At 58.3% G+C, this 19,640-nt stretch overlaps 6 protein-coding genes across 6 annotated transcripts; 2 read left to right on the top strand and 4 right to left on the bottom strand.

The window, feature by feature from the left end:
* Positions 1–153: 153 nt before the first annotated feature.
* Positions 154–1,644, top strand: P884DRAFT_57228 (CDP-alcohol phosphatidyltransferase-domain-containing protein). Its single transcript, XM_069445969.1, has 3 exons — positions 154–501; positions 602–978; positions 1,129–1,644. The coding sequence occupies exons 1-3, from the start codon at positions 312–314 to the stop codon at positions 1,516–1,518; spliced, it is 957 nt and encodes a 318-aa protein (XP_069295449.1). The 5' UTR covers positions 154–311; the 3' UTR covers positions 1,519–1,644.
* Positions 1,645–2,986: 1,342 nt separating this feature from the next.
* Positions 2,987–4,174, top strand: P884DRAFT_247822 (signal recognition particle, SRP19 subunit; the record flags this gene model as incomplete). Its single annotated transcript, XM_069440521.1, has 1 exon — positions 2,987–4,174. One exon carries the CDS (start codon positions 2,987–2,989, stop codon positions 3,938–3,940), a length of 954 nt encoding a protein of 317 aa, XP_069295450.1. The 3' UTR covers positions 3,941–4,174.
* A 1-nt stretch (position 4,175) lies between these two features.
* P884DRAFT_262415 (uncharacterized protein) lies at positions 4,176–4,606 on the bottom strand. Its single transcript, XM_069441658.1, has one exon. It carries the CDS (start codon positions 4,518–4,520, stop codon positions 4,332–4,334), a length of 189 nt encoding a protein of 62 aa, XP_069295451.1. The 5' UTR covers positions 4,521–4,606; the 3' UTR covers positions 4,176–4,331.
* A 6,490-nt stretch (positions 4,607–11,096) lies between these two features.
* On the bottom strand, positions 11,097–14,011 carry P884DRAFT_279374 (uncharacterized protein; the record flags this gene model as incomplete). The annotated part of the gene is made up of 6 exons (XM_069443299.1): positions 11,097–11,259; positions 11,416–11,628; positions 11,791–12,320; positions 12,447–12,626; positions 12,678–13,444; positions 13,672–14,011. The coding sequence occupies 6 exons, from the start codon at positions 14,009–14,011 to the stop codon at positions 11,097–11,099; spliced, it is 2,193 nt and encodes a 730-aa protein (XP_069295452.1).
* Positions 14,012–15,302: 1,291 nt separating this feature from the next.
* P884DRAFT_271551 (AAA family ATPase-like protein) lies at positions 15,303–16,931 on the bottom strand (the record flags this gene model as incomplete). The annotated part of the gene is made up of 4 exons (XM_069442445.1): positions 15,303–15,435; positions 15,507–15,838; positions 15,932–16,699; positions 16,788–16,931. The coding sequence occupies 4 exons, from the start codon at positions 16,929–16,931 to the stop codon at positions 15,303–15,305; spliced, it is 1,377 nt and encodes a 458-aa protein (XP_069295453.1).
* Positions 16,932–17,484: 553 nt separating this feature from the next.
* Positions 17,485–19,067, bottom strand: P884DRAFT_271552 (uncharacterized protein; the record flags this gene model as incomplete). The annotated part of the gene is made up of 2 exons (XM_069442446.1): positions 17,485–18,399; positions 18,552–19,067. The coding sequence occupies 2 exons, from the start codon at positions 19,065–19,067 to the stop codon at positions 17,485–17,487; spliced, it is 1,431 nt and encodes a 476-aa protein (XP_069295454.1).
* Positions 19,068–19,640: the final 573 nt, after the last annotated feature.

Below are 19,640 nucleotides of genomic sequence, written 5' to 3' on the forward strand. Positions count from 1 at the left end.
GAGTCCGATAGCCCAACCAATCCACCCTTTGTCATCGAATCATCCAACGGACGAACACCGAGAGCGCTCCCGGCGTTGCGAACTCGATCTGCAAGGAGCCCGTTCAACCCTGCCCCTGCTTTCCCCCCTGTTCCCCCTGCTTCGGTCCACACCTCTCGCCCCGAACACGCATTTCCGCGCCATCCGGATTGCTCGGTTCTCCCATCGCCAGAGACACACCCGCGCAGACGTTATCGATTTCGACAACCGGCCAGGACGGTAACGACCCAGATTGCTGTATTTTGCGGGTGCCATCCGACCAAACAGCAATCATGGCTGGATCCAAGAACCGTCGTCAGGCCACGGCCGCCGCCTCCGAGACCAAGGCGCAACAGGACGACAGCAACAACGGCACTGCGCCGATCGCCAATGGCAATGGAAGCGCCAACATTGCCGCGAACGCGAAAAGCACCGTCGAGGGCCCGCGCGAGAACATATTCCTTCTGTGGCCCAACCTCATCGGTGCGCACTGCCATGTGGTGAATGGACGATTGGTTTTTTGTTGGGTTGGAATCTCGACGCTAACAAGTTTCGCCTCCCCCAATTTCCGCCCCGCGCATAGGCTACTCCCGCATCATCCTCGCCGTCGCCTCGCTCTATTACATGCCGCTGCACCCGCGCACCTGCTCGCTTCTCTACAGCGTGTCGTGCCTCCTCGACGCCCTCGACGGCTACGCGGCGCGATACTTCGAGCAGTCGACCCGCTTCGGCGCCGTCCTGGACATGGTGACGGACCGGTGCACGACATCCTGCCTGCTGGTCTTCCTGTCCTCGGCCTTCCCCCGCTGGGCCATCGTCTTCCAGGGCCTGATCGCCCTCGACTTCGCCAGCCACTACATGCACATGTACGCGACCCTGGCCATGGGCGGTAGCGAAACCAGCCACAAGAACGTCGACAAGTCGCGGAGTCGCATCCTGTCGCTGTACTACACCAACAAGGTACGTGCCAATAATATAATATCTGCACCCCCCTTTTTCCCCTTTCATCTCTTCTACCCCGGGCATGTTGGGGATCTTGCCGGCGGCAACACAAGCGCTAATCTCGAACCCTGTTTTTTTTCTCACTCTTTCTCTCTCCCTCCCTTCTAGACGGTCCTCTTCGTCGCCTGCACCCTCAACGAAGCCTTCTTCATCGCGCTGTACCTGCTCTCCTTCTCGTCGCCCCTGCTCTCCCCGTCCCTCCTCCAGACCGTGCCGGACCACGCGGCCGAGGCGATCAACCGGGGCGCGCAGGTCGACTCGTCGCTGCTCCGGCAGCTCTTTGCGAACCCGCACAGCGCCGGCGCCCTCGAGCTCGCCCGCGCCAACAAGATGGACAGCTTCTGGCCCTGGGTCCTCGCCGGCGTCAGCTTCCCCGTCATGGCCTTCAAGCAGGTCGTCAACGTCATCCAGCTCGTCAAGGCGAGCCGCTGGCTGGCCGAGGGTGACGTCGCCTTGCGCCGGGCGCAGGGCTTGCCAAGGAAGAGGAAGACAAACTGAAGAGGAAGTGACGGGAAAGAGAGGGTGGTGGGGCCCATAACTTGATTCTCTACCGGGGGTGTGAGGGAGGTTTTTTTTTTATTTCTTTGTGTATGGATAAGATGTGGTGGATGTTTTGTGGGGGGGGGGGATGGTTATCCCCCTGTAACAGGCCGGGTGTCGAGAGGCTGCTGTTCGTTGCCGGGGGTTGGAGAGATTCAGCGCATGGATGAGGAGGGAAGGGGAAAGGGAGATTTTTGAGGGGTTGGGGCGATGGTTGGCCTTTTGAGGGTAATTACATGCATGGACCTTGGATCGGTCTCTCTGGGCGTTCAACGGATCGGAGGCGGGTCGGTAAGGCTGGCAGGTGGGCGGGCAAGCAGGACACGGCGGGCGGGGAAAGAAGAGCTCATGTCCGCAACAGAATTTTGGCGGGCAGGTTGCTGGTTACTTGTGGAAACTTCTTTTAACTAAAGCTATCTAATTCTGTCGTTAAAGATTTCTCTTCGTTAGGTGTTTTCTTTCTTTCTTTCTTTCTTTTTTAAGAGTTGCAACAGGATCAATTGGAACATCGACGGCTTGACTGGAGAGTTGATTTGATCTAATGCTAGCTGCTTTCTCTTCCGAGAGTTTCAGTCCGCTCTAAGAGTCGAGAGCAGTGCAAACTGGAGTTGGATGCGTGGTTGCCCAGGAGGCCAGTCAGTCCCCCGGGCGAGGGGTGTCCGGACAGTCGAGGATGCCGAGCTAAACACGCGCCCCTGGTAAAGCCCGACGAGAAATCGTCGACCTCTGCTTCTCGTTGCCTGAAATTGCTGTCTTGGTGCATAGAGCATAGATTGACAAAACCGAGAAGGATAGCATGGGCTTTGGCGATAACCTCGATTTCACGTCATCACCCTACGCTATTCGAGGATAAACAGGTTAGATGTTGCCTGTTGTGCGACCCAGGCCAGCCCAAACGATTGAAGATGCTGCTTGCTCGACGAACGCTTCCCAACAAACGCAATCGCATGATAGCTGGGGTTTTTAGCCTTTACAAGACTCTCGTAGTTGGGATCTAACATGCTGAATATAATACATATATATGGTTCTTACTTGGAAAGCTACCCTAGGCCGAAAGATCAAAATACGACTTCTAAGTTCCCGTTGCTAGGATTTGCAAGACCCAGAAATCTGGAGATGGGAAGGGCGAAAGCTGCATCTCATCTTGAAAAATCACGGATGTATGTACATACATACAGTACAACACATGTGCGAATTCAACGGCAGCTATACAGGAATTTTGATTCAAGCATTGATTCTATTGGCTTTGGACTCCCCGCCGTAAGCAGCACAGACCGAACCTTATTTGCACCTGAGACCCCACTATGAACCTCTGTTCCTCTCTCCAGGCCACAATTCCCCACGATCTCTCTCTCTCTCTCTCTTCCTCCCCAGTGACACCTACCACCTAACCCCCCCCCCCCCCCAAAAAAAAAAAGCGCCCGCCATGTCCCACCCGCGGGTAGAAGAAGTTTCCGACAGCGATGTCGACATGTCGGACCCCTCCGAGGGGGACATTGACGAGTTCATCGAATCCGACATCATGCGGCGAGTAGACAGCAAACCACAGTCTTCACGGTCACAGCCTCCTCGACCCCAACAACAACAACAACAACAACAGCATCAGCAGCAACAACAACAACAACACCAACAACAACAAAAACAAAACCAGCAGCAGCAGCAGCAGCAGCATGCCCGCCCAGGCGCTCCCCCTCCCTACCCCCGAATGCAGACCACCACCGACGAGAAGGCGTACAAGTCGTTCCAGTGCCTCTACCCGGTCTACTTCGACGCGACCCGCTCGCGCGCCGAGGGCCGCCGCGTGCCCCGCTCCGTGGCGGTGGCCAACCCGCTGGCATTCGACATCGTCCAGGCCTGCGCCCGGCTGGGCCTGCAGACCGTCCTCGAGGCCGGCAAGCTGCACCCCAAGGACTGGGCCAACCCGGGGCGCGTCAAGGTCGACCTGCGCCATCACCAGCAGCAGCACGGCGGCGGCGGTCCCAAGATCAACAACAAGCACCACCTCTACCTCCTCGTCGCGCAGCACCTGCGCGCCCACCCGACCACCGACTCCTCCCGCTCCCTGCGCGTGGAGGTCCGCGGCGCCCCGATGCCGCCCCAGGCGCTCGAGCCCGGCAAGCCCTGGCCCCGCCCCGCCGTGCCGCGCGGCTGGAAGATGGGCGAGCTGCTGCCCTACTACAGCCCGGCCATGACGGGCGGCGGCGTGAGCGAGAACTTCCTCAAGGACATGATGAAGGAGATGCAACAGCACGGCGCCGGTGCGGGCGGCATGCCGGATATGGCGAGCCTGCTGGCTGCTGCGGGCGGCGCCGGCGCCGGCGGGCTCGGGGGCGCTGGGAGTTCGGGAGCAGGTAGCAAGAAGAAGGCCAAGGGGAAATAGAGAGAAACTAAAGACGCAAATGCAATATGCGTGCGTGTGGTGTTATTCTGACCTCCCTGTCTACCTCTACCTCTCTAATTACCTGTCTGCCTACCTCTCCGCTGTACAATCTTGGCGACCTCCTTGGGTCTTAAGAAGGAACAATACGCACGTTATGCACCAAGTTAACCGAAACAACCCATACCTCCCTTGTTTTCTCTTGCTCACTCTCTACCATCTCACAAGCCTTACCCCACCACCGCGCTTTGCTTTCTCGGGATATTCCTCTAGTGTACCTGGGTATACCAAGAGTAGCGTGGCGTTGCTGAACACATCTCGTCAGGAAAAAGTTGAGGTAGGTTGCATGTGATGTGACCAGAGAATCCAACCCAAGCTCGAATTTTGGCGGTTCCTAATATCCAAACCCAGAGGGGTATCTCGAAAACATCGCTACCTTTCCCAACGCCCCAAACTCCTCGCACCCGATGCCCAATCCAATCCAAGACCACCACCAACAAGCCCTGAACCTCCTTTCCAAAAGAGAGCAAGGCCCCGGAAAATAGAGCAAGGCCCTGGCGAGACCAGAACCGAACGACAACATCAAATCCCTTCCTCCCACTTCAACAAATCAACGCTTTCCCATCAAGACCAAGCCAAACGCTGAATCCCTCTCCCCCCTTCCCCCCTCCCCCCCAAAAAAGAGATATAAATGAAAACCCGCCCGCCCGCCCGAAATGAAATAATGTACAAGAATACCCGCCCACCCTCCCAAAGAAAAAAAACCAACCCCCTATCGTACACTCAAAAGTAGCCTCCCCTGGACACTCATCCTCCCCAAACTTTCTCCTCCTTCACTCGCCAGGACCTTGCTCATAAACCTCCCTCCCTCCCTCGCCAGGACCTTGCTCGTAAACCCACCCGCCCTCCCTGGCCGGAACCCTGCTCACCTCCCTCCCTCCCTTCTTAAATGCCTTCCCCTTTCTCACAGTTGCCACCTTCCATCACTTCTGTCAACAAAAAACCAGCGCTGAACACCCCCTTTCCAAAACAGAGCAAGACCCCGGCGAGACCCAAAAAAAAACCAAACCAAACCAAACCAAACCAAAACAAAAACAAAAAAAAACATCCTTCGCTGGTCCTTTCCTCACAACTCACAAACGACTTCCTTCGCTGATCCCTTCCTCACAACTCAACAACGACTTCCTTCGCTGGTCCCTTCCTCACAACTCACAAATGACTTCCTTCGCTGATCCCTTCCTCACAACTCATGGCCTCCTTCCCGAACTTTCACCTCCTTCGCTCGCCGGGGCCTTGCCCTTCCTAAGTGCCTTCCCCTTTTTCACAGTGGCGACCTTCCGACATTGCCAATCCGCAAATTCCTCCATTTGTTTTGCCGCGTGATACTGAGGAGTGCTCTTTGCAGGCTTCCAAGCCACCTTATCGGCTGGCAGGCTCGTCATGTCGAAGATCTTGGCGCTGCTTGCTAGGTTGACCAGTTCACCAAGCACAGCCCTACTCTCCCTGATGACCTGGGCCTTTCGCTGCTCTGCCGGCGGCGGATTCTCAGTGAGTGGCTCGGCGAGCCAGTCATAGTTCGGCTGTTCCTTCGTGCGAGCGCGGTGGTTATCCTCGTGTAGGTAGCGTACCGTGGACCGAAGATCCTCGAGCTCCGCTCTAAGGTTGTCGAGAACCCTGGCCAACTCAAGTGATGAGGCGACTGCACGAGCGTAGCCATCCTTAGTGTCAGATTCGTCGTCGTCGTCGTCGTCTTCAGCGCTGCCGCTGGAGACAATCCGCCTGCTGCTAGCGACTTCCTTCCATTTGTCGCGCTCAGTCTCGAGTAATTTGAGTTCGCGATCTTGTTTTTTGATGTTTTGTGTGAGAGTAATGATCTCCTCCTTTTGGACTTCGATCTGTTCTTCCAGCTCAAAGATGCGCCATTCCTTGGTTTTGACGTCGCTCATGCGGGACTCGAGCGTCTCAATCCTCAGGTGAGCTGTGCTGAGATCTTCATTCCGAATGGCGATGGTGCGTTTGGCCTCCGCCAGATCTTCCTTAAGACGACGGGTCTCAATCTCGGCCTCGATCGGAATAGACTTCAGCACCTGCATCTCTTCCTTGCGCAGGAGCCACGGGGCCGGCTTGCGCTCGAATTCTTGGGTCTGGGAGAGATCGGCGCTGAGTGCTGCGAGGTCCGAAATCTGTGAGGTAACGGTTCGTAGCTTGTTGAGATAGGTGGAGAAAAGCTCAGCCTCGTCCGAGCTGAATGCGGACGCGGCCGTCTTCTTCGTGCATGACTGAACGTCGGAATAGGTGTATGGGTCTGTCCTGCCCTCTTCGTGCAGGAATTCGTGGAGATCGAGCCCGATTCTCCGTGCCATGTCGGCAAGCTCCGCAGTCGCAGTCTCACACTGCTCAAACGCGTCGAAAGCACTGGGAAGCAGAATGAGGCATCTCGACTTCAGGTCCTCCAAGGCGCGCACGGTCTTGCCGGCAATGACCTTGGCGCTGCGAGTCTGGGTCACGACGCTCTCAATCTTGTTCGAGAAGTGCTTGGCATGCTCCTCTTCTTCGTCTTGCGGGACAACCCGCTGAACCATGGCTGCCGTGGCCGCAAAGGAAACGGCTGCCGACTCCAAGTAGCTTTGCATGAGCGAAGCCTTCATGTGAATGTCGTCTGCAAAGCTCTCGAGATCGTTTGAAATGTGAACCTCGCCGAGGTGGGTCATGAGGGCAATGGTCCGCTGCAGCTCGTCGGCACACTGCTTCTCCTTGAGGTTGTCTTGCTTGAGACCTTCGATCCAGCCGTTCAGGGCTCGCTCGACGGGTTCGAGCTCGTACAGAGCCGCGTGATACTTGCCGAACTGCTCAAGGGAACAGTGGCTGATCGAGTTGATGAAACGATCGCACATGCACGACACCCAAGCGAGCTTGTCCATGGCGGCGCATCCCTCAAACTGTTCGTTTTCGTGGCCCGGATGAGGCTGACGGTTGATCCGCTCCTTGATGAAGCGGCGAAGGATATCGGCCTTTGAGGCCAGTCTCTTGAATCGGAGCAAGGCAAGAACAGAGTCCTTGTCTTTTTGATACGTGTCGTGAAGGAACATGGTGACGATCTCGAGGTGTTGTTCGGCTTCCTGCGCTTCCATGCGGCGGAGTTCGAGATCGATGGTCTTGGCTTGGGCCTTGGCGGCTGAGATCTGCAGCTTCATGTTGAGATCCAGCATGGCCCTGGAGCGCTGGTTGAGCTGCTCCGATTCCTTCTCCGTGACAGTGTGGGAAGCACGCATGTCTGCCAAGTCGCTTTGCAAACTAGTGACCAGCTCCCTAAAGCGAGACACCGTGTATTCCATGTCTTCGTTGGCCTTCTGCTGCAATGCGGCCTGGCGGATCTGCTCGGCAATAACGGCATCCCGCTTGTCGATTTCCTCTTGCATTTCTTTCTGGTTGTGGATGTGGTTGATCTCAAGCTCGTCACTAACTTCCTTGAGCTCCTCGAGATCGCGAATGGTAGCTTGGAGTTCCTTGATCTGCTCTGACTGGTTCATTGTCTGCTCCGTCAGGGTCTCAATGAGCTCCTCCGCTCCTAGTGCATTGTCGAGCTGCTCTCGCAGGTCCTCGACGGCGGCCTCTTTCTGGGCCAGCTCCTCCTTGCACGCATGGAGCTGCTCCTTGACCGCCTCAAACTCGGAAAGGTCTTGCTGCAGCGACTTAACCTGAGCCTTGAGCTCCTCCTCCTGGTCATGAGAAATGTCGCGGAGCCGGATCAGAGCGTCCCGGAGTCGTTCATTATTCTTCTCCAGTTGTAGCCATCCGGTGCTGGCGCGATCCTCGGACGACACGCCCTTGGTGAGCTCAGCGTTCTCCTCGCGGAGGATGTCGACTTCCAGCTGGAGCTCCTCTGTCTTTTGCTTCAGAGCATCAAGCTCGGTCTTGTAAACCTCAGCCATCTCTTCAGCCATTTCCCGGTCGAGCGTGGCAAGTTCCATGGCCGCTTCGTGCTCCTGCTGGAGCTCCTCGACATTGTTGAGACGAGTCTCAGCTTCCTTCAGCTGGCGCTTGAGGTCGGCAATCTCCTGTTGCTGAGGCTGATACTTGATTTGCAGAGTCTGGATGATCCTCTCAAATCGGTCGCGTTCGCTTTTGGTCTTCTCAAGATCGTTGAGCTTCTCTCGGTCCTCCATTCTCTTCTTCTCGAGGACGCGGAGCTTGGCTTTGAGCTCTTCAATCTCCTTGTTGGCGGCCGTGCTAGTGCTGGCCGTGGGCCGCGAGGGTGCCACAGGGGCACCCGGCGGTTTGATATCGGCGGGGGACCTGGTCGCCGTGGTGGGCTTCATGGCTTGCTTGGCAGCCGGTGCGCCCGTGAGTTTCTCCAGTGCCATGGTCCGGGACTGGACGGGACTGATAAGGGGCGGCGAGGCGACCTCCTCATCGCTGCTCTTTGGAGCTGAAGTTGTGCTACCGGAACTTGAGCGTTTGCCGGCAAGAGTCCTGGCGGCACTCGGTAGCGAGCTGCTCGAGGCTTTGGTAGAGGGGCGAGCGATGCCCGGCTTGGTGGTGGCAGCGGCGGCGAGGCGACCGCTGGGGGTGCGCGCGGGGGCACCGGCGGCTTTGGGATTGACGGAAGCTGCCTTGGGACCGGTGCCTGGAGAAGATGTCTGCCGGGCTTGTCTGGCAGACATCGGGGGCGGGCCCATGGAGGTGCGACCCGCCGAGACAGACAGACGGGGACGAGCCCCCGGCGCAGGTTTTGCATTGGACGGTGTGGTGGTGCGAGAAGTGGCTCCACTGGCCGATGCGGAGCCCAGCTGCTTCGTGGGCGATCTGGTGGGAGACTGAGACGGCACGTGAGCAAAACTGAACTTGTGCCAACGCAAGACGAGGAGGGCTTACTCTGATGCCGCTGGGTGGACGCGACGGCTTCTGGCCTGGTGTCGGACTAGGATCATTCAGGCCGATCCGCTTCGTCAAGCCGGGATCGGCAGGGATCGAGCCGCGCGACGAGCCAGACGAGGGCATGCTGCTCGGACGTGCCGTCTTCTTGGCGGGCTGCGGCATGAACGGCGCGGGGGGCTGCGCGAGTAACTTGAGCGCGTTGGGCCGAACAAACATACCGTAGCCCATGGGGCAGTCGAAGTAGCGGACGTCATTGACGCTGCCGTCGTTCTTGCCGGTGGCGTCCTCGAGCTCCACGCCGACCCAGAAGCCGGGCGCGAACGAAGTCTGGCCGGCAAACCGGATGGTGCCTGGTGAAGGTTAGCCCAGACTTTCCATTCCGCGCCCCGTCGGTTGCTGCAGAGCTAGTAGTAGCTCCAGAGCAGACGCCGCGGCGGTTCCAAAGCTGAAGCTTGCTGCCACGAGAAGGCGCGTCTCGCACGAGACGCGCCAAAGGAACGCGGGCAAGAATCAACCTACCGGCACGCTGGTCGGCCAGCTGGACCTTCCGGCCAATGGCCAACTCCGACAGAGACATGGTGCCGTCAACAGATACCTAATTCTGGGGCATCTTGGTCTCGGTGTTGTTTTTAATTTAAAAACTGGAAATGTTAGCTCAACTAGATCACCTGTGTTGGCGTGGGTGCAAGAAGTCGTGATCCTGGTAGCTGTGTTGATGGACTGCTGTCGACAACACAAGCTGGCGTTGACGATCGCGGCTGCCGAGACGGCACGCGCGTGACCGCTGTGATTATAGATAATTGTCTTGGATCACGATTACCTTTTAAAAAACGTTTTTCGAACGCGTTGGATGTCTGGATGCTTTCGAAGCTCAATTGAACTTTCTTGTTCAGAAGATGAAAGTGGGAGGAAGGAGGCGCGACTCGAGCAGCGTATAAATACTCGAGAGCGACCCACTTTGCACATGCCCCGGAGTTGCCAGCCGAGCGAGGGTGTCCGGTTTCAAGACTCACCCCCTTTGCAGAACCAATATGTCATCGATCAAAAACAGGAAGGTACGGCATTTTGAAGGGAAGGAACGGCACTTCGGAAGGAAGGAACAAGTGCTTTGGGAGGAAGAAGCAGCCCGGTGGTGTTGTTTCCAGCGCGACGACGCGGTTGCTTCTCTCTCCCCCGTATTACTTCTCTCTCACCCATATCCAAAGGCAGAGCACTTTGAAGGGAGGGAACGGTTCTTTACTATCTCACCCATATCCGAAGGCACAACACTTTGGAGGGAACAGCTCTTTAGACGGGATTTATGAGTGTCTTAGGAAAAGGTAGTGACCCGTTAGTATTATTCCCAGGGCGACGAGCTCGCGTCTCTCTCGCCCGTATCGCTTTCGGCCCCGTGGTGTTGTTTCCGTGACGACCTGCTCGCTTCTCCCTCGCCCGCGGCGCTTTCGGCCCCGTGGTGTTGTTTTGGGGGCGACATACTCGCTCCTCTCTCGCCCGTATCGCTTTCGGCTGCGTGTTATCGTTTCCGGGACGACCCGCTCGCTTCTCCCTCGCCCGCGGCGCTTTCGGCCCCGTGGTGTTGTTTTGGGGGCGACATACTCGCTCCTCTCTCGCCCGTATCGCTTTCCTCGCCCCTATCGCGCAACACCCCCCCCCCCCCCCCCCCCCGGGTCCTTTTGCGTCAAACGAGCTCGACCTGGCCTCCTTCCTCCCACTTCCATCTTCTGAACTAGTAAATTCGTTGAGCTACTAAAGCATCGTTTGGAAACCACCACCCGTAGATAATGATCTGTTTGCGCTCTAGGACAGTTAGAGGAAGGGAGGCCGCCATGGGAGGAATAGCAGTAGCAGCGGCTTGAGGGACTCGAGTACCTCCTCAACGACACCAAGTTCCAGCGTATACGCCGTAACAACAATGCACAGCTCCATATGACACGCTGTAACGCCTCTAGGGATTAGCCCTATAATAGTCTTAGAGTCGACCACGAGGCTCCTAACCGGGCTGGTAGTGTTTGTTTGTTTGTTTACTTTATCAGGGCTGGCAACTTAGAGCGCCCCGTTCATGTTATATACTGGCGGAACTGATTGCTTCTCATTGACAACCTATCTTGGACTGCCAGTGTTAGATTTGCCTAGGCTGTAGTTATCACTGGGGTTAGTTGAGAGGCGGACTGTAGAGGAGCTCTCGCGTGTGTGGACGTGTATTTACACGCAGCGCGACTTCTTCATTCGGTTTCCCATTCATGTCAGCACAAATCAACTTCCTGAATCTGCGCAATCCGGTCTAATATTCCATATTAAATCCCCCATCCACTCCCCGTCCAGCAGTTGTCCATCCGCCGCTCCTCACCCACTCAACGACCTCGAACCCCAGTCTCCTCTCCATCTTTTCATCAATCATCATCCTATCTGCCTCTGCGAATCCCAGCCCAGAGCCACGACTACCACTACCACCGCCAGAAGCAGCAGCAGCAGCAGCAGCAGTAGGAATCTTGACAACTATTAGACTCTCGTTCTTAACCTCCACCGAGCCGTTCCAAGGACCAACACCGCCGCCACCCAGCGCCGGGGTTGCATCTTTGCCAGCAACCGATCCGGGAGACAGAGTGCTAGTTCCCAAGACATAGATCACCAGATCGGGCCCGACTATTCCCCGCCAAAGCGTCGCCATCCACTGCCAATGGTCGACGGGCGCGTAGGCATCCGAGATGGGCAGGGCGCTGGCGAAGCGATCAGACAAGGTGAGGGAGAAGCCCGAGGGAAGGAGGGCGATAGGTAGCCTGCTGACGCTTTTGTTTATGGCGCTGGTGGTTGTTCTCGATGCTCCCGCAGCGTCCGCGGAACCGGAAGCGGGCGCGCGGCAGTGGGACGAGCGCACGGCGGATTCATCTTCCCCTTCGGGTTCGGTCCTGTCCGACTCCGTAGGGCCCTCTGCGAAGGAAGAACTCGATGCGGCGGTCGCGGCGGAGGACGTGGACAAAAGGCGGGTTTGGCGTGTCGCAGTTGAGGCTGGCGCCGGCGCCGAAGGGGTGACGAACTGGACAATCTCGGCCGACTTGGCGTGCCAATCGGCAATGGTGCGGAGGTAGGCCGTGAATGGGTTGAGGTTGGCCGATGGACTAGAGATGGCGCTCGCCTGGCTGCCGTGGCGCGAGGCACTCTGCTGCCCGGCGTTATTCAGCGCCTCATCCTTCTCCTGCCCGCCGCTGACTGACCCGCGCCGCTGGACAGACGCGTTCTCGTCCTCCCAACATCTCACCTCCCATCCCCCGCCCTTCTCCTCCGCCGCCGGCGACGCAGCCCTCAGCGCGCGTTCCACGACCCGCGAAACAGCCTGCACCATCCTCGCATCTGGCCCCTCGACCGCGATCACGGGGCCTCTGCTCATCCCGCTGCCGGGAGCTCCCGGGACGACCCCCAGCGGCGGACTGATCCTCTCCAGCACCCTCAACTTGCTCACAAACGAGATGCTCATCACCATCGCCTCGACGCTTCGCGCATGTGCCCTCTCCGCTGCCACGTCCCGCTCTATCTTGACTCCCCCCTCTCCTCTCCCCGCCGTTTTAGCTCCGTACAAAGGAATCGTCGGCGTCGGATGGAGAATTCCCAGGCCCGTCTCGGTTCCTGCTGCTACCGTGGCGGCGGCGGCGGCAGCGGCTGCTATCACGGGTTCGCTGCTCTCGTCCGGAGAAGCGGGAAGGTGTGTTTGCAGGGGTGGGAGGCGAAGGGATTCATCAAATTCGGGATGGTGGCGGCGGTGATGGGAGTAGTGGTGGTGGCGGTGTTGGTTGGAGGAGGAAGAGGAAGAAGAGGACTTGTACGGGGCGGCCGAGGCCGAGGTTGGTACGGGGCCCGGGACGGGGACGCCGTGGCTAGGGCGAGGCGGAGGGGGCATTATCGCGGACGGGCCGGATAACGAGGCAGAGGTGTGAGTGGTTGCTGCCGCTGTGGGGGGATTGCTGAGCGAGGGCCGTCGCGAGTAAGAATGGAAAGTTGCGAGATGGTATTGGGGGTGGTGGCCGGGCTGGGTGAACGGAGTGGGAGGGGACGGTAGGGCGTGGAAGTTGTGGTAGCTTCCTGTGGTGTTGTACCGGCGCCGCTTGACGTCGTTGGGAGACATGGCGGCCTCATACCTCTCATGGACGTCGTACGCATTGGAAGGGTAAGGATTTGAGATGGCGGCGCCCCACTGGGCCGCCGGGTGGGAGCGGTTCTGCCGGCTCATGTCTCCTTTGGATCCGAGATCGTGATCCCCCGGAGGAGAACCGTACGGTGTACTCCCTATCTTGAAAACCGTGGGCGTCATGAACGGCGTCGAGGGAGTCTTCGGCGTGGCGATGTACCTGCCGCCGCACTTGGGACAGTGGTGCGGATCTTCGCCCGGGGTGGACGTAGGCCGAGAGGGATGTAAGCTTCCGACCTTGTTGCCACGCCGCGGCTGGTACCGGTAGTCCGGATGTTGGCGCTGATGGCGCTGCTTCTCCTCCTCGGCGAGCAGCTTCCACTGGCTCTTCGCCTCTTCGGACTCGGCGCGCCACTGCTCCCCAATGATTTTGGAGATCTCAGGGTTGGCCAGCCTCGGGTTCTGCTGCACCACCCGGGCCTGATGGTGCTGGCGGTAGAGAATGAAGGCTGGGAGAACGTGTTCCGAGTCAGCGGTTGCCAATCGGCGAGGCGTCCCTCAGACGACGAAGGAAGGGGCAGATGTCGCGGGTAATAAAGGAGTGATGAGAGAAAACGGATTGAAAGCAAAGTTGGGAAAAAAAAAAAAAAAAGGGACAGGAAGTGACTGAATTTCGGTATGGTTTTATCTACAACAAGCAAGTAGAGCAGCACAGCAGGTAGCGAGGAAGACGTACCGTTCCGGGGCCGAGGAATCTTCGGGGCCGGAGTACAGAGACAGATCCTCCCCCCGCTAGCATCGAAGGGCCGCGGGCTCGCAGTGCTCGGCGTGCTGAGATCGAGGACTTCGACCTTGGGCCGGTTGGCCTCTTCCGTATTGATGGAGGCGGCACGTTTTCTACTTATAGGCCGCCGGGGTGACTCCTCGGCAGGCTCCGGAGGTGGAGGTGGAGGTGGCCCAGAGGAAGAAGAAGAAGAAGAGGAGGAGGAGGAAGCGGATAAAGGGACATCCGAGGAGGTCTCGGATTCGTGCTGTTTCGCAGCCGATGGTGTTGGTTCATCCATTCTCGCAGCCATGGCTGAGCGAGTAAGAGGCCCGGTGGAAACTGATGGGCGCCGCCGCTGGTACGAAGATGCGACTGTTGCTTCTGTCATTTTTTTTCCCGACCCTGAGGAACGGACAGGACGTTGTGCGCAAACGGAAGGGCGAGAAGAGGAGTCCGAAAAGACCATCCACAGCAATGGCCGAGATGTCCCGCCGTTCCAGCAGTGGACGGGTGGACTGGAAGTCCGGTGATCTGTGTGTCTCTGCTCACACGGACGGGGAGGAGAAAGGACGGGAACAACGAGGGGTCTTGGAAGAAGGAAGGTGAAGTAGGGGAGGCAAAGAGTGGTCTGTTTCAACCATTCGCCTCCCCAGAGAGTAATAACACATCAGAGCGTGGCTGTCTGGTTGGATTGTCTCCTTTGTGAGCTATCCCTTCATCCCAAAACTCATCGGCCGGGACAATGACTCCCGCCGGCGGCAACGTGAATGGCCCTATCCCATTGGCAAACCATGGCTTGCCATGGCTATTATGACGGGCACGCAACGGACGGCACACCCCCCTCCACCCCCCAACCGGCCGTGAGCCAAAGTTAGTGGGTTCTCTCTTAGATGTTTCGGGAATGCGCCGCCGGGCGGTGGAGTTGCCCGTTCCATGGTTCTTTGTCCCCAGCGTTTGCACAAATCCGTTCGCAGTCGTGCCGGTGCGGAGGCAGCTCAATTACCCACGCCAGTCCCTCCCTCTCAGCCACGGGACAATGCCAAAGCAAATGTCCCGGGATCCGGGCGCGTCTGGAATGCAAAGCACTAAACAAAGACCATGTCAGCCGAATCGGGCCTAGCCACCTCCTTTCCGCTTGCTCTTAGTCGTTCGCTTCCGTTCCCCAGCCTCATGGATCGACCGGAGAGGCAAATTAGATGAGGAAGACAAGGCTGCAGGGCGTTGCTGTTGCGATCATGGAGGATATCAGCGGTTCTTTGAAGGACGACAACCACGCACGCGCAACCAACTGCCTGTCGGATGCCACGGAGGAAAGGAAAGAGAATACGCAGGCAGCATGACGGGAACAGGCGAACAACAAAAAGAGGAAAGGAATCAAGAAAGTCAGAATTTTCAAAGACAGCAGCACCCCCCGCGCCAACTCCGATCTGCAACGCAGTTTTCCCAGACCTGCCCGTGCGTGCCCTCAATTTATCATACATGCCAAAGAACAAAAGAAATCGGAAATATGACTAGTTGCGCCCCTGACCCCCGTCAAGCACCGATACTGAGTGAGCCGATCGCTAACTGGAGGCGCTCCCCTGGCGGCCGCGAGAATGTAATTATGAGATGAAGCCCTGGCCGGACTCGCTCGCCAGCACGTCGGCGCTACGCCGAGCGTCCAGGAAGAGATCCTCGCACTCGGCAACATCCTGCACGTCGATCTGGGTGCGGCCATTGACCCGGGCGAGGATGCTATTTGAAATCGGGGTTAGCCCACACTCGGCCCACACGACACGCGGCAAGCACCCGAGACAACAACATACCTCGCAGGGGTGAGCAGCTGGAGGGCGTAGCGGAGGCTGATGCGCACGCCGTGCTCGGCAATCTTGTCGATGGCGGCGTCGGTAATCTGGACGCCCTCGGTCGACGCCCGGACTCGCACGATCCGCTTGATCTCGTCGGGCTCGTAGGGGTGGGTGGGGATGATCAGGAGACGGGAGAGGAAGTCGGGGGGTACACCGTGGGCTGCCACCAGGTCATCGGCACCACGGATGGGACACATGCCCCGGTTGGAGGCCAGGACCACGATGGGCGAAATGGGCGACTCAAGCGCCCGGTTCAGGTAGGTAAAGCACTCGACATCCAGCATGTGCGCCTGGAGTTCGGGGTTGGGACACACGGCCCAAGTCAGCTTCACAGGTGTTCCCCCCCAGCCCAAATGCGGTCAGATCAGATTTGAGACACATACCTCGTCGATGAAGAGCACGCCGGGCACGAGCTCGGCCACGCCCTGGTTGATGTACTTGCTGACCACCTTGTTGATCTCGGACCGGAGCTTATCGGTGATCTCGGTCATCTTGGGCTTCATCAGCTGGCCCATCATGGACATGATGTCCTGGCCGCCCTGGGGGCGGGCGTTGGCCACGTCGAGGTCGTGCAGCGACACATCCTGGACGATCTCCTTCTTCTTGTGCACCTCGCCCTTGGGAATCGGCACGTACTCCTCGGCCTCGAGGTCGAACTCGGTCGCGTAGGCGTCCGAACGGCCCACGCGCTTGCAAGCGCCCGTGTTGGTCTCGATGTAGATGACGTCGCCGACCTGGACGCGCTCCTTCTGGATGGCCTCGTATATGCTCGGGTCCAGGCGCAGCTTCTTTTGTCCGCGCGCGCTCTTGAGCCCGATCAGCAGCGTGCTGATGGTCTTGCCGTAGCCTCCGAGGGGGTTCTCGGCCTCCTCGGGGGTCAGCTCCGTCACCTCGCCCTCGTAGACGTCCTTGGTCTCGCGGACCTTGAGGCCGATGGCGCGGCGGAAGTTCTCCATGAGCACCTCGGTCTTCTTCACTTCGGTCGAGTAGATTTCGCTGCCCGTGATGGGGCAAAAGGGGATCTTGGTGCCGAGCTCTTGGCTGATGGCCAGCGCCAGCGCCGTCTTGCCGGTCCCCGGGCCGCCCGCTAGCAGCACGCCGCGCCCGGCCATCTTGTGTGCTTTGATGAGGTCGACGACGACACCGCAGGCCTGCAGAAAGAAACCCGGGAAAAAGAAAGGAAAATGCGAGTCAGTTTTCCCATGTCAAAGAGGATTCGGCGGGCAATGCGCTGCATACCTCACGCGCAGCCGTCTGGCCGACGAACCCGGCAGCCTGCTTCTCGGCGATGCCCTGGGAGTTGAGGCCGAGGCCCTTGATGTGTGTGTGCGCCGCAGTGCGGTGGTCACGGCTGTTGCCGCGAACCTCGCTGATCTGAACCATGGTGTGCGGGTTGCTGCACTGTTGGTCGAATCTGGTGTTGCAGGAAAAAGGACCAGGCCGAAGCGAATGCCACTCAATAAGCAACAGTGCGCTTGAGTGGTGTGGGACGCGAGTTTGGAAGCTCTGCGAACTAAATTTCCACAGCAGACGCGAAGTCGAAGCAAACCAAGCTAGGCAATTGGTCCGTGCACCGGGTTGTTGTTGTGCCTGCGTGTGGCCACTTCCATCTGATGCTGATTTATTACAGATTTAGATGATGGAGGTTTTAAGAGTTTGGCGCTCGCAGCCAAGGGTGAACGCCAGGGGAAGGATAGCCATTTTTTGCGGGGGAGATCACGAGGGACGAGAAGGAATCACGAGCAGGGAAGCCAGGCAGTCGAGAAAGGAATCTTTAGCGCACCTTCCTTGACTGAAAGTCCCTGATGAAGCCGATCTACCTAACCTACCCCTGCTCCTACTCAACTTATATGAGGTATAGTTGCGACCAAGGGATGTCTATCCGTTCGGTTTACGCCTCACTGCACAACTGTAAAAGAAAAAGGAGCGAACGATCTCACCTCTCACGCGCGAGGCCCTCTCTTCCATTAAGCCTGCCCTCCTCTTCCTCCTCAGCCCCATCCAGCATCGGCGCTGCCTCCTCGCTCACCCTCCCCGCGCCCTCAACGTCCTCTTCCTTCCTCCTTCCTTCAGTGGGCGCCTTCTTCCCCAGCGCCGCCCACAGCGCGCTCCCCACGATCATTCCACAGCCCAACAGGCTAACCAAGCCCATCTCGTGCCCAAACACCCACTTGTCAAACCCGGCCGCAAACAGCATGTGCGTATACACCATCGCCGTTGCCCGGTTCGACTTTTCTCCGCCGATCCCGGCCGTCATCATGAACTGCATCACAAACCCGCACGCGCCCAGCGCCAGCAGCAGGAACCACTCATGCGCGGAAAGAGGCCGCAGCAGGGCGCCGAAGTCGATGATGGGCTGCTCGGCCTGTCCGATCCCGAGCAACGGACAGAGCAGCAGCGCGGCCGTGCTCACCAGCGTACTCCACGCCGAGAAATAGGTGACGGTGATAAGCGCGTGGGCGCGCTTGCCGATGTATCGGATCGTAGTGTAGGCGCCGGCCGCCCCGAGGACACCGATGAGGGCAACTAGGATGGCGAGGAGGCGTTGGGCTGGGGTAGGCTCTTCCCCCGCTCCAGGCTGGGATGTTGTGGTTGTTGAGTCAGGTTGTGCTTCATGCTGCGTTTCCGAATCTGCGGGTATGCCGCTGGAGCCGAACAGGGAGGCCGGTCTCGCGATGAGGACCACCCCGGCCAGGGCGACAAGGGAGGCCAGTTGCTCTTTGCGGGTGAAGGGGTCCTTCATCAGGATATGACACATGTACCCTGCCAACATTGGGGCGAGGAAGGTGATAACCGTCGCTTCGGCGAGCGGGAGGTACATCATCGAAAACCACATTCCGTAAATTCCAAACTGATTGCGTCAGTAAGTTGTTGGCCACGCCAGGCATGGTTACCGTGGAGCCGTGAAGATGAAAGAGAGAATCCACGGGTGGGATCTTGTTGGGATACGGGGGGAAATACACAAATGTCGACAGGGAAGGCGTCAAGGGGGTATGCACTTACGAATCCGGAGATGCCTCTCACAACCAGCACGCCCCTAATTCCCCTGGCGCCGAGAGGGAAGTCTGGCACTTGTTTCCACCACATGTACAGACAGGAGAAGACCGTTGTCATGCTCATGCGTACAAAGAGCATATGCAACGGATGCATATCTGATTCCAGTTCCAGCAGTCTCGCCGCAAGATTCATCAGGGCTCCAAAGAGCTGCGAGACGGCGACCAGAATCACCCCGCGGTTCCGATTCCAGAAGCGTTTCGCCATTTCCGCCACCGTCAGCTTCCGTCGCGGGTAGAGAGGATAAGGAGCCGGCGACAGGCCCCGCGGGTGACTCGGTGCCGGTCGGCCAAACTCGGACATGGGACTGGCCGAATGTGACCGAGGGACAACGGGGTTCAAGAAGGGAGATGATGGTTTGCTGCTGACTTGCGCTAGGAGAATAGAGTCGATGGTGTTCCTATCATCGTCATCGTCTCCTGGCTGTGTCATTGCTTTCGACGCTTGCTGTACAGAGGACGCCATGGCTGCGTTAACTGGATCGAGCGGTCCTTTTTTCTATTGACAAGAAGTGTGGGACTAGTATTCCAGGACGACTAACTCTCGTTTTGTGATGGATAACTGGGTCGAGTAGGTCGAATGAGAGCGTTCTGGGTGTTGCAGGCTCAACAATATGCAAGTTGAAGGCATCTCCGAGTGGGGAGGGGCGTGTGCCTGTGTATGAGTTATTCCCGAAGTCATACCGCATACGCAGCACATACTGCGTGCGTAGAAACAGGATCGAAAACAGCAGGTCCGCCAGTAAGAGAATAATCGATTACGGCATCGGTTCCGTCACGGGCCATGTCGCCGGACATCGGCGCCAGAACATCGGGTAAGGGCCGTCATCGGGAGGCGGGGGGCCGGTCCCCGTTGCAACCTCACCACCCACAGCAAGTGCTGCATCTGTCAACCTGCATCCCGACCGCCTTAATTTCTCGCAGTACCCGTTGCGGTCTGGCCCTCGGTCATGGGTCACGGCCAAAAAGGTGACAATAGCAGGGCGGGTTCTGGGCACTCCGGCGCACGGGAGATGAAGAGCATGTCGAAAACTTGAGC

The sequence above is a fragment of the Thermothelomyces heterothallicus genome, assembly GCF_042370625.1.
Source record: "Thermothelomyces heterothallicus CBS 202.75 unplaced genomic scaffold P884_scaffold_21, whole genome shotgun sequence".
Classification (NCBI taxonomy): domain Eukaryota; kingdom Fungi; phylum Ascomycota; class Sordariomycetes; order Sordariales; family Chaetomiaceae; genus Thermothelomyces; species Thermothelomyces heterothallicus.